This window comes from Papaver somniferum, chromosome 1, assembly GCF_003573695.1.
Source record: "Papaver somniferum cultivar HN1 chromosome 1, ASM357369v1, whole genome shotgun sequence".
Classification (NCBI taxonomy): Eukaryota; Viridiplantae; Streptophyta; class Magnoliopsida; order Ranunculales; family Papaveraceae; genus Papaver; species Papaver somniferum.
In genome coordinates, this window is record NC_039358.1 from 196,529,949 (window position 1) to 196,552,877 (window position 22,929).

General features: G+C 41.5%; 1 protein-coding gene and 1 long non-coding RNA gene across 3 annotated transcripts; both read left to right on the forward strand.

Moving 5' to 3' along the window:
• The first annotated feature begins 4,278 nt into the window (after window positions 1–4,278).
• Window positions 4,279–8,264, forward strand: LOC113310989 (probable mannitol dehydrogenase). 2 transcript variants are annotated; one of them, XM_026559831.1, is made up of 6 exons: window positions 4,279–4,424; window positions 6,006–6,075; window positions 6,583–6,626; window positions 6,745–7,258; window positions 7,555–7,708; window positions 7,812–8,264. In XM_026559831.1, exons 1-6 carry the CDS (start codon window positions 4,327–4,329, stop codon window positions 8,015–8,017), a joined length of 1,086 nt encoding a protein of 361 aa, XP_026415616.1. In that variant the 5' UTR covers window positions 4,279–4,326; the 3' UTR covers window positions 8,018–8,264. The 2 variants fall into 2 exon arrangements, with proteins under 2 accessions (XP_026415616.1, XP_026415609.1); XM_026559824.1 differs by lacking the exons at window positions 6,006–6,075; window positions 6,583–6,626.
• Window positions 8,265–8,559: 295 nt separating this feature from the next.
• On the forward strand, window positions 8,560–9,463 carry LOC113311001. Its single transcript, XR_003341511.1, has 2 exons — window positions 8,560–8,813; window positions 8,896–9,463. It is a non-coding gene; the product is annotated as an uncharacterized LOC113311001 (long non-coding RNA).
• The last annotated feature ends 13,466 nt before the right edge of the window (window positions 9,464–22,929 follow it).

Sequence of the window (22,929 nt, forward strand, 5' to 3'; positions counted from 1 at the left end):
CCTTGTGGAGAAAGAAAGCGGCTTCGAAATTGTGGCTATGAGATCAGACAGAGGAGGTGAATTTACCTCAAAGGAGTTCGAGTCTTACTGTGAAGAAAATGGAATCCGTCGGCCTCTTACGGTTCCATATACACCTCAACAAAATGAAGTTGCCGAAAGGAGAAACAGGACAATTCTCAATATGGCTCGAAGTATGCTGAAGACAAAGAAAGTGCCTAGGGAGTTTTGGGCAGAAGCAGTTGATTGTGCGATTTACCTGATAAACCGTTGTCCTACAAAAAGCGTGTGGAACATGACTCCTCTAGAAGCATGGAGCGGAGTGAAACCCGGTGTCTCACATTTACGAGTATTCGGGAGTATCGCATATGCTCATGTGCCGAAACAGCTGAGAACGAAGCTGGATGACAGGAGTGCCAAGTACATATTTATCGGTTATGACTCTCGATCCAAGGGATACAAGTTGTACGATCCAATCAATATAAAGGTCATCACAAGCAGAGATGTGAAGTTCGATGAAGAAGGCATCTGGGATTTCGGTGTTCAAGAAAAGGATTTCAATTTTCTCCCTATCGTAGAAGAAGAACAACAACAACCACCGGTACCAGAATCTCCAGCTAATACACCACCTCCGTCTCCTTCAGCGTTGCACCAGAATGATCCATCATCAGCAGATGAAAGCTCAAGCGAGAGGCCCTTACGGACGAGGAGTTAAAATGATATCTACGGAGACAATATATCTCTCTTTTGTCTCTTTGCAGATAGTGAAACAATAACTTTTGACGAAGCCGTGGAAAGTGAAAAATGGAGAAAGGCGATGAATAAAGAAATTAAGGCTATTGAGAAGAATAGCACCTGGGAGCTTGTAACACTTCCGAAAGGACAAAGAGCAATTGGAGTAAAGTGGGTGTACAAAGCCAAGAAAAACGCAAAAGGGGAGGTTGAAAGATACAAGGCAAGATTGGTAGTAAAAGGCTACAACCAAAGAGAGGGCATCGACTATGATGAGGTATTTTCTCCTGTTGCTCGTCTTGAAACTATAAGATTAATTATCTCTCTAGCTGCCCAAAATAGATGGAAAGTCCATCAAATGGACGTCAAGTCAGCCTTTCTAAATGGGCATCTTGAAGAGACGGTATATGTCGAGCAGCCGCCGGGTACGAAGTAAAAGGAAAAGAAAATAAAGTCCTGAAGTTGAAAAGGGCTTTATACGGCCTAAAACAAGCGCCGAGAGCATGGTATAGCAGAATCGACAAGTACTTCCAAGAAAATAATTTTAAGAAACGCCCGCATGAACATGCTCTCTATGTGAAGGTGGATGAAAAGGGAAATATGTTGCTCGTCTGCCTATATGTGGATGATTTGATCTTTACCGGAAATAATCCTACAATGTTCGAGGAGTTCAAGAAAACGATGACGAGAGAATTTGAGATGATGGACATTGGTCATATGTCATACTATCTCGGGCTTGAAGTAAAACAACAAGAAAATGGAATATTTATATCTCAAGAAGGATATGCGAAGGAAATCCTTAAGAGATTTAAAATGGAGGAGTGTAATCCGGCAATTACTCCCGTGGAATGCGGAATCAAGCTATCAAAGATCGATGAAGGCGAGAAGGTCAATCCGACTCTTTACAAGAGCCTTGTTGGAAGCTTGAGATACTTATATAAAGACTAATCAGTCGCTACATGGAAGCACCTACGGTTACCCATATGAAGACTGCCAAGAGAATTCTGCGCTACTTAAAAGGTACGCTTGATTTCGGTTTATTTTACTCGTCATCAGACAAGTACAAACTCGTTGGATATAGTGATAGTGATTGGGCCGGAGACTTAGATGAAAAGAAAAGTACTACTGGTTTTGTATTTTTCCTCGGAGATACAGGCTTCACTTGGAGTTCGAAGAAGCAACCGATCGTCACACTTTCCACTTGTGAAGCTGAGTACGTCGCAGCAGCATCGTGTGTTTGTCATGCGATATGGCTAAGGAGTTTAATGAAGGAACTTAAAATGGAGCAGGAAGAACCGACTACAATATTTGTGGACAACAAGTCAGCAATAGCTTTAGCAAAGAATCCAGTGTTCCACGACCGCAGCAAGCACATCGACACACGGTACCATTTTATCCGAGAGTGCATATCGGAGAATAAGGTACAACTGAAATATACAAAGTCTCAAGACCAAGTTGCGGACATATTCACAAAACCTCTAAAGCACGAGGTCTTCGTCAAATTACGAGAAATTCTTGGAGTTACTTCAAATCAAGTTTAAGGGCGGCTGTTAAGAATGTAAACTTGATTTTAGTTTAGAAGTGTCTAGAATTATCTAGGCCCAACTAGTCTATTGTATATTAGTCCATAATACTCTAGCCCATGTAGAGACTTCATGGCTATTAGAGCCCAAGTTCTCTAGAATATTCTAGTTAGTTGTAAAGTGAATGAGTCATGAATATTCTAGACCAAACTAGAGTAGTGAAGAGTTGGTTAAGAGATCCTATAAATAGGGCAATAGACATCATGGGGAAGATGTAATTGAGTGAAAACCAAAATTAGTGGCAAGGTGAGAATCAAAGTGAGTTTATGTAAGAAGTTGTATGTACAACTATAGTTTTGAGAATGAAATAAAAATTCAGTTTTTTCATTGAGTGTTGTGAGCCCATTTTCAAATCATTCAATACCCATTTAGCCCATTAACTCCAAAATCATTTCCAACAGGGTGACTATCTAGAATATGGTTCGCGGTACTTTGACATCAGTAGCTAAAACAAAGCATAACATGTTACTTGGTGTACTTGAGATCGGTAGTCTTGGTCATGTAGCTGTGGAGTTCGGTAAAGGCCTTGGGCATGAAAGTTACTGTGCTCAGCACCTCCCGTCAAGGAGAATGATGCAATTGAGCATCTTGGGTTAGATTCATTACCGGTGCCTCGGGACCAGGAGCAAATGCAGGTAACTTGAATGAAATCTAATTTAAAAAAATACTACATATACATATACAGTCTGCGGAAAATAAAAATTTGAATTACTCCTGAATTTCGCTTGGTCTAAATTCAATCCAGTGACTAACCTATCTTTGACTCTGTTGTGTAATTTTTCATTATACTATCATGAAATAATGATTCAGAATTTAGACATAATTGGTTCCTTTTACAAGTAGTACGGAATTTACCAACTATTAAAATTAGAAGGTACGTCATTAGGTGTTGATCAGATACCAGGTTAATGAGGACTTGCTACCATTGTGTACGTAATACATCAGATTATTTCAGTTTGTGGTTAGAAATAGAAGGAATGCGCACCAATAAAATCTCTCGTACACTGCAAGCCACATTGATTTGGCTATTCAAACGCTGAATAGGTAGAATCTACTCTCTATTCCAGTCCAGTTAACGGTGGAAATGGATAACCCCAAAAAATTCAGTTTTGAGATTAAAGATATTTTCCTGTAACAAATTGATAAATTCTTTTGATTATAGATGAACTGTAAGTCAGTGTTGCACTAGATGTTCCCCTCATCAAAGAGTACGACAAACAAAGAAGGATGTGTTTGCTTTTTACGATATGGTAAACAAATCCAAATCAGTATATGCTGATCCTTGATTAGATTAAACTAAGTCAGATAGTAGTTCGTATTTTCATGTGCTTATGGCTTAATTATGTTCTAAGACTAGCTTAAAGTTAAAGATAGTCAGCTGTCCCACGTAGCCATGAGGTGGGTCTCTCTAATTCATGATGGAAAGGTTAGGGAGACGTGTGTCGAGCATTCCTTTCTAGCCTCTTACATACTTATGTTTTATTTATTTTGAGCATGAGGAAATAGAAATATAAGTCCAAGTCATCCACTCATTAGTAGAGAGATAATCCATCTATTTCTTCTTCTAAATCAGTTCATTTTAGTTGTTTGAAGCTACAGAACATGAATGGTGTTGCTTAACGTTATAATATTGTTTATGAACTGATTATACTAGGCATTCATGGAATTTATGTGAGTTGTAGAACATGTTAATACTAGGGTAGAATCTGTTTTCAGCATATGGTTGGTTATTATAATATCATGTTTAGGTAGTAAAAGTAATAATGATTGAAGAGTTGAAAGCCTAACAGGATGCACTATAGAAGATTCCAGAAACGTACAGTTACCCCACGGAAGACGTCAAAAATCGGATTACAAATTATACGGAAAATTAGATGCATTCACGTTAAATTAATCCTTGTCACTTGCACACTCTATATATACTATGTACTCAGACTTGTCATATACTTACACCTTAATTAACAAACTTTATCCCCAGCGACAACAAGAATCTCCTAGAGATAGAAGAAGAAGGATGTCGATATCACAAGAACAAGAATTCCCACAGAAGGCATTTGGATGGGCAGCTACAGATACTTCTGGTCATCTCGCTCCTTTCAAATTCTCTAGAAGGTATAATTATTACCAGATCAATGGATCCATAATAGTTGCTTTTTTAGATGAACCTTTAATCTGTGGTTTGATCTGGATTTTTGTTGAGATTTTATTTTATTTTGAGATATTCTTGTGCTGTTGTGGCGTTCTAGGAATAGTGCACTTAGGTAGTTTTGAAACAAATGCATGCAAATTATTTTTTAAAATCCTCATTCCTGTTTTGTAAGCGGATTTGAGTGATTAAATTATTGTTTCTGCTACCAAAAAGTACAAATCTAAATGGTTTTTTGGTTTTTGGCTTATTTATTTCATGTATTTAGAGCAACCACAGTCACGGCCAAATTTGGGGACTAAACTCAAATTTGGTCTCAAAATATGCCGCAACGGAAGGGACCAAACCCAAATTTGATCGCCAAAATTAGGGTTTGAGACCAAATGTGGTCGTTAACCCAGACTAAACGAAATATAGTGGGACGGAAGTATTAATAGCGTATGAAAGCAGACGAGATTTTAGTGACCGTATGAAATCAGACGGAAGTATAATTAACGTATGAATCAGGCGCATCTATAAACTCCGCCTAACCAAACGCATGTAATACATACGCCCCAACACAGACGTAGTTATATTGTACGCCCCAATGGGACGTTGGTATATTTTACGTCCCAATGGGACGTTGCTTTAATGTACGCCCCAATGGGACGTTGGTATATTCACTCGTTTAGTGGGCTAATACGTTATTAGAAGAAGATTAGTGGGCTAATACGTTATTAGAAGAAGATTAGTGGCTAATATTTATGTAAATTCACTAATCAGGCGGTCATTAAAAGTGCGCCTGAATCAGGCGGTCATTGAAAGTGCGCCTGAAATCAGGCGATCATTAAAAGTGCGCCTGAATTAGACGGACATTAAAAGTGCGCCTGAATCAGGCGCACATTAAAAATGCGCCTGATATCAGACGGTCATTAAAAGTGCGCCTGAATGAGGCGGACATTAAAAATGCGCCTGAATGAGACGGTCATTAAAAGCGCGCCTGAACTGGGACGGTCATTAAAAGTGCGCCTGAACTGGGGCGTTTGTTATACTTCCGCCTGACTAAAAATAGTCTTCCACGACTGTGGTTGCTCAGTGTAAAATGCCAATTTTTTTTAGCTTTTGGTCTGCTATTTGGCATTTGGTCGACTCCATGACTGTGGATGCTCTTAGAAGATATAATTTGAGAAATTTTATGTTCCCCAATTAATTTTAATATGGGAAAGATTATAACTAGATGACTCTCAAAAAGTACTTACAGAGAACAGGTGCTTAGAGATTGAGAATTTATTAGATTTTAGATGAGGAAATCCTGAAAGTAGGATATGCTTATGAAACTTCAGAGGTAGACTTTTTGTTATGAAGCCCTTAAAAGTGCTGAAGTATTTATGTCACAAAAGTGCTAAGCGCAGTTTCAGGATACCAAAGTGCTAAGCGCAGTAATTCTCAAGGCCACATGGTTCGTTATTGTCTTGTCATTGTCTTGTCTCTCCTAAAAGGGATGGAGAAGTACAAAACTAAGAAAGCTAAAGGTTATCTGGTGTCTTTTTGTGGTGTGAATTTTTAAGGGCAACTGGAGAAAAGGATGTGACCTTTAAGGTGATGTACTGCGGGATTTGTCATACTCAATGTAGTCAATATCGGCCGTATCGGCCGATATATCGTGGATATTTCGGATATCGGCCCAAAACGATACGATAAGTAGGATATCGGGGATACGATATTCGACCGATAATATCGGCCGTATCGGTCGAATATCGGCCGTTTCGGTCAAATATCGACCGTATCGGTCGATACGAAATTTTCCTACATTTCCTGATATGAGACGGTATTGGTCGTTTTCTATAAAGTTTAAGGGTAATTTTGGCGAAGAAAGTCTTTCGGGTGGTAGTAGAGGTGCATGTAGCTCTCGAAGCAAGTCTACTAAAGTTACTCTTTTGTTTTTTTTGATAAAATTGATGTTATCTATTATATCTTATCCGAAAATGTGTGGAGAAATGTTTAATATAAAATTATAGTCTCTAAATTTATGACCGATATTTCAACAATAATATCCCCGATATAAAATCGTACCAGTGTATCGGTCCCGGCCGAGATGAACCAATATCCGATATTAACTACATTGGTCATACTGATCACCATTCCATTAAAAAAGAATGGGGCAATGCAATCTACCCTATGGTCCCAGGGTAACTTTCCTTGTTTTTCTCGTACATCTTCACATTATTCATTATTGATGTTTACCTCCAATTGCCTTAACTTCAGTTGCGCTATCCTTATTATCTTTGTATTTTTTTTTTTACGCAGACACGAGATTGTGGGTATAGTGACAGAGGTGGGTCACAAGGTAGAAAAATTCAAGGTTGGTGACAAAGTTGGTGTTGGGCCAATGGTTTGGGCATGCCATTCTTGTGATAACTGCAAAAGTGACCTTGAGAATTACTGCCCTAAAATGATTATGACATACAATTCTATTTACGTTGATGGATCTGTAACTAAAGGAGGTTATTCCGATGTTATGGTTGCCAAAGAGCGATATGTGGTTCGGATCCCTGAAAACCTTTCACTTGATGCGGCTGCACCACTACTTTGTGCTGGTATTACTGTATATAGCCCAATGAAATACTTTAGACTTAGTGAACCTGGTATGCACATTGGTGTTGTGGGCCTTGGTGGTCTAGGTCATGTAGCTGTGATGTTCGGAAAGGCCTGGGGAATGAAAGTTACTGTCATCAGCACCTCACCCGCCAAGGAAAAGGAAGCAATCGAGCATCTTGGTGCAGACTCATTTCTTGTTAGTCGTAACCAGGACCAGATTCAGGTAAAACTCTCTGAAAACTTGAGATGATATTTTGTATGGGCCGTGCCAACGACCCAGAATCCTAGATCATGCATTAAGAGTCAAAATTACAACAGATATTACCAATCCTGGTTAGAGGTAGTTTGAGATCAAACTAGTGGAATAACCACTCGACTGATAAAGAGCTTTTAGCACTCTATTGGCGAATCCCAGTTCTGCAATTAGCCAATCCCGATGTAGTATGTGGTTTATAACTTACATTCGCCCCATAATTGGAACAATCTTTTTTTTTTTTTTTTTTTGTTCTGTTTTTGTAGGCGGCCATGGGAACAATGGATGGTGTTATCGACACTGTCTCTGCAAATCATCCAATCCTACCATTGCTTAATTTGCTAAAAGCTCATGGGAAATTAGTTATGGTGGGTTTACCAGAAAAGCCACTGGAGCTGCCAGTTTTCCCGTTGGTTGCAGGTGCATTACATTAACAATACCACACAAAGTATATATTTAACATAAGTAATCATTGCTGATAGAATATAAGCTGTCTTATTAAATCTGGTTTTGTGATATCCAGGGAGGAAATTGGTAGCAGGGAGTTTCTTCGGAGGAATGAAAGTGACCCAAGAAATGGTTGATTTTGCTGGGAAACACAATATCACAGCAGATATCGAGGTTATTCCGATGGACTATGTCAATACCGCGATGGAACGTCTTGTTAAGGCTGATGTTAGGTACCGTTTCGTCATCGACGTTGCCAACACCTTACCTAAAACTGCCTAGTGCACTCAGCTGTCTCCCTGAATCGCCAAGTATAACATCTACTTTAGTCTCCTTTCATCGAGCCGAATAGTTGGGACTTGATTGTTTGTTTTCTGTCTGTTCTATGTCAAATTTAAATGTATTTCTTTATGTTTTCCTTCGCATTGTCACAAATAAAACTATAAGAGTACTTCCTGAGACTTCCAAGTCTCAGGATTGATTGCTCTCTTATTCAACACCTAATGTTCATTGGAACTTTCCAGTTTAATAAAAATTTCCTTTCAGAGAACTCTGGCTTTCTGCTTCTTTATGTATCATATGTAGTTTAATAAACTCTGAATTTTTCACTTCAGAATTTATTAGTTTATAAGCCTTGACAGTGTACAAGCCGGTTATAAAGGTTAGTTAGCCAGTTACTTGTAAGGACGAATGTATTCAAGTTGTTTACGGCATTAACCTTACACGGAACCCATACCAAACAAGCCAAACTTTTTGTCTTAAAGCCAAACCGTACGTAAATAAACACTTGTGCTTGTTCTCGTATTATAAATACCAACGAAATACTATGAGATAATGAGCAACTCAGTTATCAAATATCTATCTAGGATATATCTTTAGATAAAAGAAATGAGGTACGAGTTTATAAACGAGTTCGAGGTAAATCATGCTTCTGCAGATGATGTTTGGGCGATCTATACCGCCCCAAACTTCCCTACTTTAGCCGCTCAATTGCTTCCAGGTTTACTCAAAAGCAAGGATATCGTGGAAGGTGATGGCTGCAGCGTTGATACTATTCTCAGTGTTGTGTTCCTTCCAGGTATATCCATTTCTGTTTTTTAACATAATTCAAAGAATTTGCAAAGATCAAGTGCTAAAATGACTTGTCTGTATTGGAGCAGGTTGTGTTGTACCGTTGTACTAGGAGAAGATTGTGACTGTCAATCAAGAAAAACGACTCAAGGAGATACAAATGATTGAAGGTGGATACTTGGAAATGGGATGTACATCTTGTATGTTAAGCTTCGAAATACTGGTGAAGGAAAGAAATTCATGCATCATCAAGACACTTACCAAGTACGAAATCAGTGACGATTTAGCAACTGGCATTTCTTGTCATTTTCACACTAGCTTTGATACATGGGTTGCATTAGCTCAACAAGTTTCAAAACATATTGGAGAGCAAAATGCAAGAGCAGCTAATTAAGTTGCTGCCTGCGACCTTTCGTAATGATTTTCCATTTGCGGAGTTTGCTGATCCTATTATCGTTAAAAATCAATATTATATATGTAATTACGTATAAATAAATTGGCTTATCCTTGTGATCCAATATTACAAGAGATGTTCTATTAAGCCTGTCGATTCAGAGGTTGCATATCTCAGTGTATTAAGGCGCCATAAGCCAGCTCTCTAGCTGCCGGTTACATGACTCTATTTATAAGTAAATTTAACATTTGGTCTATTGAACACATGGTTTGCTATTATCCTGTCAAGTACTTGTCGTGTTTGGCAAAGGTAGAATATTCATAACTAATAACAAAGCTGATAATTATCTTCTGTTTATTACTATGTTGCTAGCAACTGGAGATGAGGGTATCACTGTATTTTGTTACCTCAGAAACATGGAACTGGAACTTGTTTCATCTGCTAGAAAGCCTAGAATAGTTTCAAAAGCCATAGAGCCATTGTAGTGCACAAGGATCAAGTACGCTCGGCCACCATTGACAACCACTATAATAGTAGTGTTCTGCAAAGAAACATTAACGCAGAAATGGCAATACTAAAAGAACAGCAAGAATGGAACAATAGAAAACCGCTATTGAATAGAGATGATATGATGCTAAATTCTTGAAATGGATTTCCACATAGATTACAGTTAAAACTTAAAAGCAGAAACAACAAGAAAGGCCGTTAATCAGTTCCATGGTGCCTTAGCTACTGCTGCAAATCGCTTCTTGATCTTGCTGGAATCCTCCTTGAACTTGGCCTTTCTGATCTCAACTTTTGATTTTTTATAAGTAACTCGACTCTTCAAGTTTCTAATCTCCTTCTCACGCTCCAAAAAACGAGATTCAATCTCTTTTTCCTCCTTTTCTTTTGCAACCAATTTCTTCATGTCATCCATTATTGGTTTACATGATTTAGCAATAACCTCACGTGCATCTAATATCTCCCTTAACTTAGTGACATTGAACCCAAAACATTCAAAATCAGAAACTTGTAAGCTGATGAGAAAATTCGCAGGAGTAATTGATCGACTCACTAGTTATCATCCGAGCAAGAGAGCAAAACCCAAAGTCCATTTTAATCTCATCAGTTGCACAAGATTCATACTTTGAAAATGGAGCATAATGAGGTTCTTGAGGTAACACATGGAATAAGCTATTAATCTCAACTCTAGTATTCTCAGACCAATATTGAAGTGGATCTCGATTTGGGTAATCTGTTGAAGTTGTAAGTGCTGCTGGTTCAGACATTTCTTGAAGAAATCTCACTAGTCCTTGCAAGCAATATTGCTACCCTCAAATATAGATAGATAGATAGATAGGTAGATAGATAGATAGATAGATAGATAGATAGATAGATACCCTTTATGACACTCAGCGATTCTTGGTTCTAATGGATCTAACATTCCTGATTCATTTGTCTTGTCTCTTCGGTATTGTGAATGCACATCTTTATGATGCATGCATGGCTGCATGCACAAGTTAAACCAAATTCACAAGCGAAATCAATCGTCAGTCAGAGTCTACATTGAGAGCCGTGCATAAGTTAAAGCAGAATTTAAAGAGTCAGTTCATGAACTCTAGATATCGACTATATATACAGTAGAGACTGGGTGGAGATATATCTTAATTATCACAAGCAAAACAGAAAAAAATATACGTTCTCCTTCTATACCAAAAAAACAAAAAAACAAACAGAGACATGGTTAAGGGATATAGGAGATCTGAGAGGCAGATTGCTGCAGATAGAGCCCATTGAAGATGCTAAAAATATGATCAGAGTAAGAGTCGGAGCAAAAGGCTTCAAATCTGCACTAGAAAAAGTGGAAGAAGCCATAAAAATTTATCCCAGTCTCCGAAATGGTCGAGAAATGTCAACTGTGTGTCAGATTCTTCACATGTCTAAAACATTCAAACCAAAACCCGATGAAGAAACATGGCCTTTGTGTGTACATATTTCATCATCAAACATGTGTATGTGAGAAGACACGTGGAGAGCATGCGTACCAAGTCATCAAAACATGATGATACACCCCACAGCCAAGAAGCCCATCCCGTCGACGTCGGATCTTCGCCCGAACAAATCCAAGGGCAGAAGTTAAAGGATGTACCAAAAGCACGGTGTACTGCGGAGCACCAAATAACTCCCGAAGAGTTGCTTTATCTCATCCCCAAAAGAAGCCAAGATCAACGGTGAAGGGAAGATTGACTGACATGGACGTGACAGGGGCAGAAGACACTTGTCTGACACGAGCATGCGTCTCAACTACCCGCATTAAACACTCTGAGCAGTGTACGTGTCGATCAACCAGTGGAACGAACGAGGATGATTCTGCGTGATCAAGCAATGAATGAAGACCTCTGCGTGATGGACACAAAGCACAAGAAGATAAGGTTCCAACGGCTCTCAGAAACGGGTCCCACACTTTAACCCTATAAATATCCCCTCTCCACCAAGAGAGAGGGGATCGAAAAAGAGAGGGAGGTTTAGAGAGAAGTCGAGAGAGAAGAATTGTTAGTGTAAGTGTACCTTTTAAAATTCGCAGACCTATGTAAACTCCAAAGTCATTCGACTACCTCTGTAATCATCAAATGCATAGTGAAAACGACAACCCCGTGGATGTAGGCCTTAGTGCTGAACCACGTAAATCCCAGTCTTATTTACATTTCAGCACATTACATCCATTTCATACTCCACGAGTATTACTTTTACACTTCGTTTTCTTTATCTTCCTCTATGTGAACGCCTCTGGTGATGATATTAGACGAGACAATGATAAACCCGAAGGTTTTGAGCCAAGGAATCAATACAATCGTCTCATCAGTGCGAGTATGTGTATAGAATGCGAACATTGTTTGTGAACATATAGATGCCTTCGTGATTTACGTGTTCACAATCTGGCGCTAGAAACAGGGACTTCGTCCCGATAAAAGATTTATCTTATCCTGTGATTTCACCTTAAACTAGCATATGATTGCCCTGCTTCATTATCTCTAGTAGTATTTATATTTTGTTAACTTTATTATCTTCAAAAACACACCCATTATCTCCATTAGCTCTAGCAGTATCTATCGATGCAGTTTAAACTGGTTAAAAGATTTATTGCTTAGATCCACGGATTTACATTTTTTAGATCTCGTACGGACCTGTTTCTTCGGTGGGTTTTTCTTACATTTTCAAAGGATCTACGTGCATCTTCCAAGGGATCTTCATGCGTTTTCATGTATTTTCAATGAGTTCGCACTTTTAATAGACCTTAACCCATGTATTTTAACTCATATGTTTTAATCAAATGAGCCTCCCTAAAGTTTTCTCTGTGGCCCTCGGTCAGTTTCTCCCCATCTTGGAATAGGGTATTTCGCAAACTAACCCGATCCGCACGGACATTTCTGTTTCTCGCTGTTTGAAATTCCCTTGTGCAGAAAGAAAGCAACAAAAGGACCCAAGATGGAAAATATGCAGGAGGCAGGAAAATCTAAAGCCTCGTCAAAGGAAGCACCAAGGACAACCCCGGTCATCACCCGAAGCAAGCAGAAAGGAGACAAAGCCAAAATGACTAGTCAGAGGCAGGATACTGCGAAAATCACTTCGCCTATGAACGCTAACTCCGTTGCAGCCGCGGCTCTCAGATCAGCGGCGACAAAGTACAGTACGGCTGCGGCAGCCCCGAAGGCTGCAGAAACCAGCAAAACTTTTGCTACGAATCAATTCCATCAACCAAAAGAAAGGGTGGCTGAATCCAGAACACATCAACCCGCGCATCCCCCAACCTTCGAAATGCCATCAACAAACGATCAGAATCAAACTGTGCCGGAGGTTCTAACACCGCAGATGGGCACTCAGCCTGAAAGACCAAATTTGGAAATGCCAACAATCGAAGCTGATCCTCTACCACCTTTAGTGCAAACCGTAGAAGAAGGCGGCACCATGGCCGTAATAGCACGAGCTGGGACTCCTAATCAGGGGTCAAACCAATCGCATCGACTGATGGCTGAGCTTGAAGAATTGAAGAAGAGCCAGCAAGTTTACGCAGATGTCGTAGCTTTGCTGGCCAGAGAAAATCAAGATTTAAAAGACCAGATTTCCCTAAGCACGAAGACCATCCAACAACTTGATGAAGCAAATTCAAAGGCACCAGAACCTAATCGATACCGAAGAGTCATCGTAGCAGACGCGGTTAGGGAAAGTAGCGCATCCGACCCGGATTATAATGACGAAGAGTCAGACTATCACGGGCAGGAGAGCGTAGGGCACCACCGCGCGATGGAAGAGCTGCGTGATGAAATGATGGATGAGATCAGGCAGTTAAAAACTAGACAAGGCGGTGGAAGGTTAGAAGAGGTCATGAGAGAGGCTAACTCCACGCCCCTAACTCATCGCCTGGCCAACACCCCTATTCCGCTGAAGTGCCCTGTCCCGACCTTCGAATGCTATGACGGATCCAGTGATCCCACTGCACATATTCGGTATTATAACCGTGTCCTAGCCAGATGGAGTCAGAACGACGCCGTACTATTTAGATACTTCCCATCAAGCCTGAAGGGATCGGCTTTGTCTTGGTTTGATAATTTGCCGCCTGACTCCATCCACTCCTACGATCAACTCGCAGAAAAGTTCTTAAGAACTTACATGTATAACAAGGCTGTTAACACCGGAATGGATAAGCTCTTTTCGCTAGCAATTGGCTACAAGGAAAACACGAGGTAATACACTAACAGATGGCACAAGATCTGCCAAGCCATAGGGAGTGTGGACCCAGTAGTAAGTATCAACTGCTACAAGTGGGGATTAGACCGAATGAGTCCACTATTTGTTGAGATTCATGGAAGCGTGCCTAAGACAGAAGGAGATCTTCGAATAATTATTGAAAAGTACGCTCGTCTTGAAGAAATCCAGCGTGAGAACCCGAGGGCATACCCGCATAGGTCTCACCATACCAATTCCGCAGAACAAACCAATGGGGCCAAAAGAAATAGCTCAGTGGAACGGCCTCACGAAGATAGGAAGGAACGAAGAGATGAACGACGAAAAGACGATCGAAAATTCGAAGATCAAGTATACACGAAGCTCAATGCTAGCTATGCTCGGATCTTGCGAGAGATCAAAGGAAGGGAAAATTTGGAGTGGCCGTGGTCTAAGGGAAAACATCCCCCAAGAACCGAGAAGTCTAAAGATTACTGTGAATATCACTGCTTCAATGGACACCAGACCGAGAAATGCAAAAACCTCAAAATAATGATCCAAAAACTGATTGATGCTGGCGAACTCCAACATTACATACGAAAAGAGGTCGCCGAGGATAGATTCAAACGTACCAAGCCAGTCCAACTTCCAGAGGGAAACCGCACAATCAACACCATCTCGTGTTCCGAAGCCGCGGGGCCCTCCCTTACAGCGCAGATATGAAAGAGGCTACAGAAGCAGTTCGAGGACCACTGCGAATTATATAAGATTGATGGTGTAGAGGTGGACGAGCACGAAGAGTGGATGGACGCACCTATTATCTTCGATGCTGAAGATATCGAAGAAGATATGGAAGATCATAACGATCCCTTGGTCTAACACTACCAGTGGCTAGATGTAACCTCAAAAAGATCCTCATAGACGGGGGAAGCTCAGTAAACGTTCTATTCTACGACGCATTCAAACGAATGAATCTCCATGATGAACAACTAATGACCTCTTATTACACCATCTACGGATTCAATGGAGCAACCACGAAGCCATTGGGAGACATCGTGTTGCAGGTTAACGCCGGACCCATGAAAGTAGAAACACGATTCAGCGTGGTTGACGCCCCATCCCCCTATAACGCCATTATTGGACGAAAGTGGTTACATAAACTCAAAGGAGTGGCGGCAACTTACTACCAATATCTTAGATTCCCTACACCTTAGGGAGTGATGGAAATCAAGGGAGATCGGGTCTCTGCAAAAGAGTGCCAAACCACTCAGGATCGTATCAACAGCGAACAAGAAGAGCAGCGAAAAACCCGAAGAATTAAAAATAAAGAAGCCGCGAAAGAGAAGTCCATACACCTGTTCCTCAAGGAAACCACGGGGAGGGGTTTGAAAAAAGATGATAATGTCCTAAACACAGAAACAGGTACTTCAGCAGCCAATGAAGGACAGAAACATACCAAATAGCAATCAAAGAAAGTCCCAGTCCTCGGGGATCCGAAGCCGGTGTTCACACCAGTAGAGCCCGTAAAAGAAATCAACATAGGAACGGAAGAAAACTCGAAGATGATCAAAGTAGGGACCATAATGGATGAAAGAAGAGAAGATTCCTTAACCAAATTACTTAAAGAATACACGGATGTATTCGCCTGGAATCTAGGAGATATGCCGGGGATTGACCCGAAAATAATCCAACACGAGTTGCGCATCAAACCAGGCACGCCACCTTTCAGGCAGAAAATAAGAAAAGTTGCACCGGAGTATCATAAGGCAATGGAAAATAAGAAAAGTTGCACCTTTCGGAAACTACTAGAAGCAGGGTTCATCAAGGAAGTCAAGTACCCTACATGGATCTCCAACATGGTCGTCGTTCCTAAGAAAAATGAAGGGGTTAGGATATGCATCGATTTTACTAACCTCAACAAGGCATGTCCAAAGGACATCTATCCCCTGCCAAGCATAGATTAGCTGGTTGAAGCAGTAGAAGGATACGAAGAGCTGTCAATCATGGATGGATATTCTGGCTACAACCAAGTAGCCCTGGCAGAAGAAGATCAACTACACACAGCATTCTACACCCCACATGGCCTTTATTGCTACACTAAAATGCCCTTTGGACTTCGAAACGCATGGGCAACGTACCAAAGAATGGTCGATGCTGTCTTCAGGCCATGGATTGGTAGTACCTTAGAAGTCTACGTTGATGACATGCTCGTCAAAAGTAAGCTGCGCAAAGATCACCACCAGGATCTGAGATATGTCTTCGAAGAAATGAGGAAACATCACATGAAAGTAAATCCAGAAAAATGCACTTTCGGTGTCACCTTAGGGAAATACCTCGGATATCTGGTAACAAAAAGGGGCATTGAGGTAGACCCAGCGAAGATTCAGGCCATAGTAGAAATGTCATCCCCGAAGAATTTAAAAGAAGTGCAGAAGCTCAATGGGTCCATAGCAGCCTTGGGCAGATTTATTGTCCGATCCTCGGACAAATGCAAACATTTTTTCAATATTCTCAAAAAGGGGGTAAGTTTGAATGGACCGCTGATGAGTGCTAAAAAGTGCATATTTCTATATCTTTTTGTTGGCATTTAACTCATCTTTTGTGCATTAATTCTACATTTTATCCCATATTCTGTATTTTCTTGGTTTTCAAGAATAAATATTTTTATTAATTAATTTTGCATTTTTAGGTAATAAATAAAGTTTGGATGAATAGCGGTGCGAAAAGAGCAAAGGAACGGCAAAGACTCCCGCTAGGAGGAAGCGAAGAATGATGTTTGCAAGAGCCGGATCAATTAGAAGTGGGCTTGAAGAGGAAGAATTGTTCTTAAAGAAGATATGGGCTTGGCATACCCAAGGCCCAAAACCCTCACCCAAATCCATTTCCTATATCCATACCCGTCTCGGATTTCAACCGTCAGATTTATTCTCAGAAACATCCTACGGTCGCTCCCTTGCTGTTCATCAAAGTTTGATATATCTGCTTCACACTACAGTACCTAACTCCATCAAATGCCGTTCGTTTCATTGTATCTCTTCATCCGACGGTCGCTCCTCTCCTGCCTCTGAATCGCCGTCAGATCTACCTACCATCTTCTCATCCTACGGCCAGGATCGCATAACATCTTCACTCGCTGAAACTGCCCAACACCCTAACATCCGAGCCATATACCCCTACCAAACACCCCCTTCTCCATCTTCCATCGAACTCTCCCCCTTCATGCCTGTTGCAGACCACCCCCACCTTCTCCACCTGCTCTGCCTTCACCACCACCATTCCCTGACACCACCAAACCACTCTATTCCACCCTAAAAGCGAAACCCATCATTTCCCCCATCTTTCTAGCCTCCTACTTCATCAATCTCGCACCTTTCCTATCTCTGAAACCCTAGGTTAGAGATTGATGAATTAGGTGAAGCTAGAGAAGAAATTGAAGCGTGGGAATGAAGCAGTGAAGTCAGAGGAAGATTGGGTCGACGTTGTGGGTAAGATTTGACCCATCAAATTAGGTGAATTCGAAACCCTAAATTCACTGTTTTGGATTTTTTTTGGGATAAACCCTAATTTTGTAAATTAGGTATTTTGAGAATTGGGTGTAATTATAAATAGAGTTGTGATGTGCATGAAAAGGGGTTGTGCCTGGATTAGCCAGAGCACCACCTCAGAGGCCTGGACTAGCCAGTGCCCTCAATTTTCCATGTCCTGTTTATATTCAAATTTCAATTTCAGTTCAGTTCAGTTTATTTCAAGTTTATGTTTAAATTCAGTAGTAGTTGCATTATGTTCTAATTCATTGTGTTAAGGTTTAGATGAAACCCTAGTTGATAAGAATCCCCTGTTTGATTCACTGTTGCTCCATGAACTTAGAAGGAAAAGCATGCATGCTTTAACCCATGAATACACATTGATTTACTCTCACCTAGTATGTCATGCATCCTAGGTAGTTAGGTTAACACTTTGATGTATATTCAAGCTTAGTAAAATGATTTTAGCTCAATTTGTGATTGCCCATACTTTAAACAGATGGGTAATGCTAGGAATTGGCATTTTTAGTTCAATCTTTGCTTGGTTGTGCCTTAATCAGACAACCAATTCTTGGATTTGACAGACTATTAACTTAAGGTTAATTCATGACATTTTGGTGATTTATCACACCTTCAAGGTAGTTGAGGCTGGAACCTCTATACTCCTTGATTGAAGAAGGGAACTAGGGTATCAACCGCAGAGCGAAGAAGCCTTCCAAAAAATCAAAGAACACCTGGCTTCAATTCCAATCCTGCAGAAGCCTGATCCTGGTGAGGTTTTGGCATTGTACATAGCAGCGACAGAAGACGTAGTTAGCGCAGTGTTGGTCAAAACCAATACGAAGATAGAACAACCTATCTATTATGTCAGTAAGACCCTCAATTCTGCGGAAAGGAACTACACGAAGATCGAACAACTTATCCTGGCATTGGTGTGGGCTACTCAAAAGCTGAGAACCTATTTCCTAACTCACTTCATCCGCGTCCCATGCAAAGCACCACTGGAAGCAGTCCTCAAAAGCGCGGGAAAAGTAGGCAGAATAGCCAAGTGGAACACCCACCTGGACCAATTCAACATCATTCATGAAATTCAACATTCCCAAAAATCCCAAGTTTTGGCGGATTTCTTATCATACCTCCCCCTGGACAACGACGAAGAGATTAAGGGAATACCAGAAGCCGATGAAGAAAGCAAGGATCCAATTGATGTCCTCGAACCCGCGAGTCAAAGAAAATGGGAAGTCTTCGTCGATGGTTCCAAAAATAAGGAAGGGGCAGGAATGGGCATTCTCATCACCACCTCAACTGGAGAAAGGATCGTACAGGCACACAGGTTAGAATTCAAAGAGCATACTAACAACAACGTCGAATACGAGGCAGTCGTACATGCCCTCCTCTTAATAATAGAGATGGGGGGTAACCGATGTAAGACTGACAAGTGATTCGCAGCTTGTCATACGGAAAATAGGGCTCGAGTACAATGTGTACGACGACACCCTCTCAGCTTACATGGCCTTGGTCCAAACATTGGCATCACAAATTCCATACATCAAGTTCCGGCACTTATGCAGAAGGGATCTCAGGCACGCGGATTCCCTAGCATATATATCATCCATGCTAAAGGACAAAAGCATCGAAGCTATTAAAATAACAAGGGTATACGAGCCTTCAATTGCATCGCAATTCTCCTTTGCTACCAATCAAGATACATTGGAAGAAAATATCGAAGATCAGGTAGGAGAAGACATCCATAACGATTTTGACGAAGAAGATATCCTGTCAAGAGCAGATCAAGACGAAGATTTCAGCAACGAAGATGATTGGAGAATGGTGATCCATGCGTTTCTCGAAGATGGAACCTTACCCGCGGATCATACACAAGCCAGGAAAATACTCTCCAAAGTAGGAATATATGATCTTCGGGATGGGGTCCTGTACAAGAAATCCTTCCTCGGACCATTACTACGTTGCTTGTCCAGAAAAGAGGGGCAACGAATTCTAAACGACATCCATTATGGTGACGCAGGGAATCATAGCGGCATCAGATCACTAGCCGACGAAGCAAAAATGCAAGGATATTACTGGCCCACAATGATACAGGATGCCGCAAGAATGTCCCGACGATGTGAAGAATGTCAGAGTTTCGCCAAAAAGATACACGCGCCAGCAACAACGTTAAATTCTGTAGTTAGCCCGTGGCCATTTGCAAAATGGGGCATAGATATCGTCGGGCCTTTCATCGAAGGATCAGGGAAAAGACGATTTTTGATAGTAGCCACGGACTACTTCAGTAAATGGGTGGAAGCTAAAGCCTTAGCCAGGATCAAAGACGTGGATGTGTTTACTTTCATATTCCAAAACATCATTTGCAGTTCGGCATACCAGCGGAAATCGTGTCCGATAATGGTAAGCAATTACAGGGGAAAAATATAGACATGCTCTTCGATACTTTCAAAATAAGGAAGAACAAATCCACCCCCATATACCCTCAAAGCAACGGAAAAGCGGAAGCCACGAACAAGACCCTCGCCCTCATCCTAAAAAAGCAATTACACGAACATAAGGGGCGATGGTGTGAACAGCTGCATAATGTGTTATGGGCATACAGGACAACACGAAGATATGCCACTGGGGAATCCCCGTTTCTCCTCACTTATGGAGCTGAATCAGTCATCCCAACAGAGATCCTCCAACCACAAAGACCGAAGCATGGGAGAAAAATCTCACAACAGACATGATGTTAGAGAGATTGGACGACCTGGAAGGAAGGAGGGAAGCAGCATTGCAGAAGATAGAAAATTATCAACGAAGACTAGCGAGGGAGTACAACAAAAAGGTAAAGCTTTGAAATTTTGTAGAGGGGCAGTATGTGCTAAGAACAATCCCACATTTCAACGAGAGAAGAAATGGGGAAAGTTAGCACCTACATGGGGAGGACCTTTTATAATACACGACATTGCGGGAAACAGTTCCTACTATCTTCGCAATCTGAAAGGCGAGGTCCTACGGCATCCTTGGAATGCTAAGTGTCTCAAACCGTACTACCCATAGGAGCAACGCATCTTTGCATCTACGTGAAGAATACCAGAAGAAGAAGGCAGCGTAACCGCTTTACATGTTTCTATCTCTGGACGAGGAGTAGCAGGCCTCAACCTATCAATCAAACAAGATTTTTGAAACCTTCAAGTAAACAAAATTAATTAACAATATTGGGGAAAGTAGTTAATCTACAATCTCTCAGGGCTCCCCCATCAGTGTCTATGAGTGTAAGACCAGGGGGAAGGCACCCAGCAGAAAGAGATACCCAACCAATCTTAAGGCAACGGGTCGACGGAATGGGTGTATGTAAATATTTTAACCCCATATCCTAGAAAGTTGTCTCGGCCCCCACCGTCTGGGAATCCTCTGGACCAGGGTTCGCCAGCGGGGTGACAGGTCTCAAGACGATCACGAAGGTACCTCCCTTCGGTATCGCATCCAAACACTTAAAACATTCTTCTTTTGTTTTTAATGTCCTTCCTCACAATGCTTAAAATAAAAAACAAACTGATACTGCAGGTATACCAAAAGAATGATCCATTTCATAAGGGTTAGTTACAAGGAGCGGCAAGGCCAATTCAAAGAAAAAACACATCAAAAACATTCTCTTTACAAAATACTAGCAAAATCTAACTGAAGGCTAATGTCGTGGTTTCTACTTGGAAGATGCCGCCCCATCAGCAGGGTTGTTCCGAAGAGTTGAAGGGACGCTCCCACCAGAAGAGGGTCCCGAGGAGCCAGGAAAGGAGGCAGGTACAGGACGACGTGGATAGCTCTTGACGAGGTCATGATCGGTCTTAAGGCAAAGCTCAATCTTCTCCAGCATCTTGTTTGTCTCCTCCGCCAATTGACACCGAGCCTTATGCATAATAACTGTCGTTCGCTGGTGGGCTTGAGATAACAACGAGGACAGACGATTCACTTCTTTAGAAGCAACACCAACGGCCTCCTCGCGGGATGCCACCAGACTCTTAAAATAATTAATCTGTCCTTCCTGCTGCACTAAGGAAGATTGAGCCTTTTCAAATTTTTCATTTGCATCGCGGAGTTGTCCCTCGATCTCTGAAAAAGACAACACAAGGGAGTTAGCACAGAAAAGGCATAATCACACTCGATGAAATGAGGTTATACCTTCGACACAAGCCGAAGCCTCTTCATACTCATTAACAACCGCGTCTCGCGCTTCGTCAAGATAGTCATATTCCTCGGATAGTTTCTTATAATCTAGTTGAAGGTTGGTGAGAGCAAATTGACTTGCATCTAATTCTACCTTCTTCATCGAATCCATGTGACGAAGATGGTTAACTTCGTTGTTTATCTCTGTTACCCCTTTGTTAAGTCTGTACATGCATACTTCAAGATTTCTCTCAGACTCAGCCTGGCGGGCTATTTCATCGCGAGACGCAGCAAAGGCTTTGCTGAGAGCCCCAACCTCGGCTCTGGCATCGTCCCTTTCTCTGGTAAGACACAGCATATTCTCCCTGATTCCCGGAAACGGAAGGGAGCGAGCCTTTCGTAATTCCTCTTCCATAAGATGTATTCTAGCCTCTAATAACGAAGTACGCTCACGGGATTCCCGCAGATTCTCGCGTGTCCACAGCAGCGTACCGTTGAAAAAAATACGGTCATGGTTATACAGATTCTGCATATCAACCATCTGAACATGCCTTGCGCGCCATCCCTCAGCCCGAGCGTCCCACTTTTTGGCTTCGCTCTTAATTTTTTCGACCAACTCTTTGATACGAGATTTTTGTCGTGCCCTTTCATTCCGAAGCCATATCAGCTCGGGGACTCCACCCACTGAAGATAGGGTGGGGAGACTCAGACAGAACAACAAAGTAGTAGAAAGGAATTACGAGGGATAAAATATGGAGAAGAACTAAACCTGTGAAAGATGAAACTTTGCCGCGAGTTTGCTCTAACTCAGTGCGAACGGTGGCAAGCTCTGAACAAAGACCAGCCTCCGCTTCGCCCATCCTTTCTTTCTCTTTAAGGCTATTCTTCAGTTCTTTTATCTCCACCTCAGCCGCAGATAATGCCTTTTCCCTCTGACGAAGCTTAGCCTCCAGCTTCAAAGATTTCGCTTTAAAGAATTGATACAGCACATGGTTACAATGCTCACTCCTCATCATATACACATCAAACGGCAAACATTATTACACCGAAGGATTCGAGTGTCATGAAGAGATATGTACGAGGACTTACCTCCAAGACACGCTGCTGGGGAAAACCATATTGGTACCCATCGGCTATGGCCATCATTTCAGCAACAGAAGATGGAGGGTGCGCTACGAGGGTAGCCTCTGGAACACTCAAGCTTTTCCCCCACATCTCGACAACACGCGCCTCGGAAGATAGTTCCATCATCCGACGAGTATAAGCATCAGAATCTTTCTCGCCAGCAACCACCGGGGAAGGATGGGGAACAAACAGCAGACTCTTTTTCTTGAGACAATCCATTA

Bases quoted from the DNA above. Each gene is read 5' to 3' on its own strand.
- LOC113310989 (XM_026559831.1), top strand. From the start codon at position 4,327: ATGTCGATATCACAAGAACAAGAATTCCCACAGAAGGCATTTGGATGG. The intron at 4,425-6,005 runs GTATAATTATTA...TGAATTTTTAAG, and splicing joins CCTTTCAAATTCTCTAGAAG to GGCAACTGGAGAAAAGGATG. The intron at 7,709-7,811 runs GTGCATTACATT...TGTGATATCCAG, and splicing joins AGTTTTCCCGTTGGTTGCAG to GGAGGAAATTGGTAGCAGGG.